The sequence below is a fragment of the Arachis ipaensis genome, chromosome B07 (assembly GCF_000816755.2).
Source record: "Arachis ipaensis cultivar K30076 chromosome B07, Araip1.1, whole genome shotgun sequence".
Classification (NCBI taxonomy): Eukaryota; Viridiplantae; Streptophyta; class Magnoliopsida; order Fabales; family Fabaceae; genus Arachis; species Arachis ipaensis.
This window is the reverse complement of record NC_029791.2, coordinates 125,137,361-125,140,660: the sequence shown is the minus strand read 5'-3', so window position 1 is coordinate 125,140,660 and position 3,300 is coordinate 125,137,361. Positions and strand designations below refer to the sequence as shown.

Here is a 3,300-nt window from a genome sequence, read left to right as displayed (position 1 = left end):
TGATTTATTTGTTTATTTATATTTTTATAATATTTTTAAAAAATTATTTTTTACGTACAAGTATTTTTTTCATATAAGTCTTTACAAGTTATTTATATTCACGCGTTTTATGCCGTTACTGCACGTTCTTCTTCTTCTTGTTACCGTACGTTCTTCTTCTTTTTCGTTATCGTCGTCATCAACACCACTTCTTCCTCCTCCTCCTCTTCCTCCTTCTTTTTTCATTGGAATTTATTCTCATTCTTTTATTGTTTTGAATCCAATCAAGTGGTTGAGGTGTGGTTCAATTCAGAAGAAAAAAATATAACATTAGAGGAAATATTTTTCTGTATTGCAGCAAATTTTGATGTAACACGGAGATATTTGGGTGTAACACGAAGATATTTGGGTGTATTTTAAGAATTTTGAGTGTATTTTTATTCTGATAAGTTCTGCATAATTCAAAACTCTTCCTCTTCCTCCTCTTCATCTTCTACTGCTTCTTTTTTTATCATCATCACCATCTTCTTCTTGTTTTTTTATTCATCTTTTCTTTTTTGTTTTACCTTCTCAAGTTTCTTCTTGTTTTACTCCCTTAACAATAATAAAAACAAAAAAATCAAACAAAGAGGAAGAAGAAATACATAATGCTACAAAATTACTTAGAAGAAGATGAACTTACATTCATTTAACTAAAAGAAATAAAGAAATAAAGAAAAAAAAAGAAAAAAATGCAGCATTAGAGGAAACATTTTTTTTGTATTTGCAGCAAATTTGGGTATAACACCAAGATATTTGGGTGTATTTTTGTTTTGATAAGTTCTGCATAATTCAAAACTCTTCTTCTTCTTTCTTCTCATCTTCTACTGCTTCTTCTTCCTCATCTTCTTATTACGTTTTCTTATAATTCTTATTGGGAGAAAAAATCAAACAAAGAAAAAAAAAATACATAATTTTGCAAAATCAATAAAAAGAGGAGGAGGAAAAAATGCAGCAACAATAATAAAAAGAACTACGATGAGAATGAAAATGCGAAGAAGAAAAAGAAGGAATACGAAGAAAAATGAGGAGGAATACAAAGAAGAAGGAGAAGAAGAAGGAGGAAGAGGAGAAGGAGAAAGAACGTGGAATACAAACGTTGAAGAAGAACCGTTTCTCATTTCGCGCTATTCAAAGTTGAGGAAGCGCGTGTTTACACGCTCTTTAAATTGAGAGTTGTTTTTGTTAGGCTTGAACTGACTTATATAGACTTGTATGCCAAAAAGACTTGTATGTATAGCAAGTCTCATTTTTAAGTCTTACACACAATAAATTACCCTTTGTATTAATGAAAAATATAAACGCTGACAAATGTATCCATATAAGAATAAAACGATAATTGTATCCACGGAAGATATCTTCCATGTGTCAAGAATACCCTAATGGACCAATTATGTAACCAACGTCTGATACTCTTGGCATACGGAAGCCATTTTCCGTGGTTATAATTGTCGTTTTATTCTTATATGGATACATTTGTCAGCATCTATATCTTTGATGGGTACAAATAATAATTTATTGGTCTTACATATCAGCATGAGGAGATTATGGTAATTTAGATCACATAACAAGTTAACAACTATATGCTTACTGGACAGTAGCATCACCACTATTAAGTGAAATTGACTAGGCTTTCAGACGCCAGTTAGTTACATAATTAATGCTGTTTGTTAGAAAGAAAAAACCTCCATCAAATTTAAGTCTTCTAGGCTGTAGTAGTGCAATTTATATAATATCACTTGTTAGCTAAGAAATCTATATGTATGTAAATGTAGCATAATTTATACAAATATTTATATAATAGATTTAAAAAAAATGCTAAATTTTCACCAACAATTAATAATTAAAAATATATTTTACTGTTCAAAATATAGTAAAAAAAAAACCTCGTATACCATTAAGAATACAATCTTCTCCTGAAAAGTACTGTAACAGGCGTAATTAGTGGGCCTCGTGGAGCGAAATAAACACAGAAAATGAGACGGTCAGAGGGGTCACTTATTTATTCTGGCTTTATGGAAGTATTACATTACGTTCACTGAACATCTGAAAAACTTAACAAACCTACAGTATTCTCGGGGAATTGGGTGATTGGAACAGCATCCAATGTATTAGTATTACTGGTAGTTACTTGTTTCTCTCCCAAAAGAAGAAAATTAATGTGATTAAAATACTATTTCAATTTGCTTTATTTATTGCAAGACACCAAAGTCCAATTTTCTGCAATAAATAATAATGATGAGGGGTGTGTGCATGTGGAATGTATACTTAGAGAAATAATATAATAATAATCACTAATGATGCTAATAAAATCATACTTGTAAACTTAATTAGAAGAATAATTTTGTCATTACTCCAAGATTAGTAAAATCACAAAAGGGATAGCTTATCGATCAGTAGGCTTATAACATATATAGGCTCCAAGATTAGATATGGTGCTAGGTTTGTTAGGGTTCTGTGGTCAATGAATATTGGTCCCCTCTGAGATCTGACGGTAAAGTGAAACTCATGGTCAAATTATCCCTGACAATAGGGACCAACATTTTAGTGCAGTGTCATAACTCATATAATAATAATTATTACACCCATTATTAGTAATTGTTTAGATAATTATAATTAGTTTAGCTTGTGAATAGTGTAATGAGCATGTTGATGATCACTGTGACAGAAATAAGAAGCGAGGAGGAAGAGAGAGAGAGAGTACGAACCAGAGAAGATGCGAAGGGGTCCATTGGAAAGCATATTAAGCTGAGTCTCAATCCTGCGCATGAAGTCCATAGCCTCTTGTATAGGCCTTGAAAGTTCCTCTCGGTACTTCACAAGCATATCATAGTATGCCTCCTGTTACAATAATTAATTAATTAATTAATTGTAATTTCGAGCAATATCAGGGGCTAGCAGAATTTGTGATATTTAATGGTATGAGATGATATCTAATGATGTAAAATTAATCATTTTTTTTTATGGTTAAGTATTGGTCAAATTTTAATAAAAGTATTGGTCCTAAACTTTCTCTTTGTAATTTCAGCTGCTCACACACTACAGCTTATAGAAAGTTAGAAACTATTTCAAATTCCCAAATTTGTTCATATGATATAATTAAGGGAGATTTTCAATTGTACCGTTCTATCGGTATATCAGTAATTTTTAACCGTTGATTTTAATTATATATATTATATATTTTTTTTATAATTAAGATCAACGGTTAAAAATTACTAAAACACCGGTACGACGACACACTTAAAAATTTTCTTATAATTAATAAATTAACAAAACCAAAAC

At 30.5% G+C, this 3,300-nt stretch overlaps 1 protein-coding gene across 1 annotated transcript in view; it reads right to left on the bottom strand.

Annotated features, from left to right (window-relative positions):
• LOC107608503 (homeobox protein knotted-1-like 2) overlaps positions 2,352 to 3,300 on the bottom strand; it is a gene marked incomplete in the record, with an annotated part of 2,919 nt that continues 1,970 nt past the window's right edge. Inside the window, 2 exon segments of the mRNA XM_016310273.2 lie at positions 2,352 to 2,541; positions 2,727 to 2,859. Coding sequence (XP_016165759.2) covers positions 2,531 to 2,541; positions 2,727 to 2,859 — 144 coding nt within the window.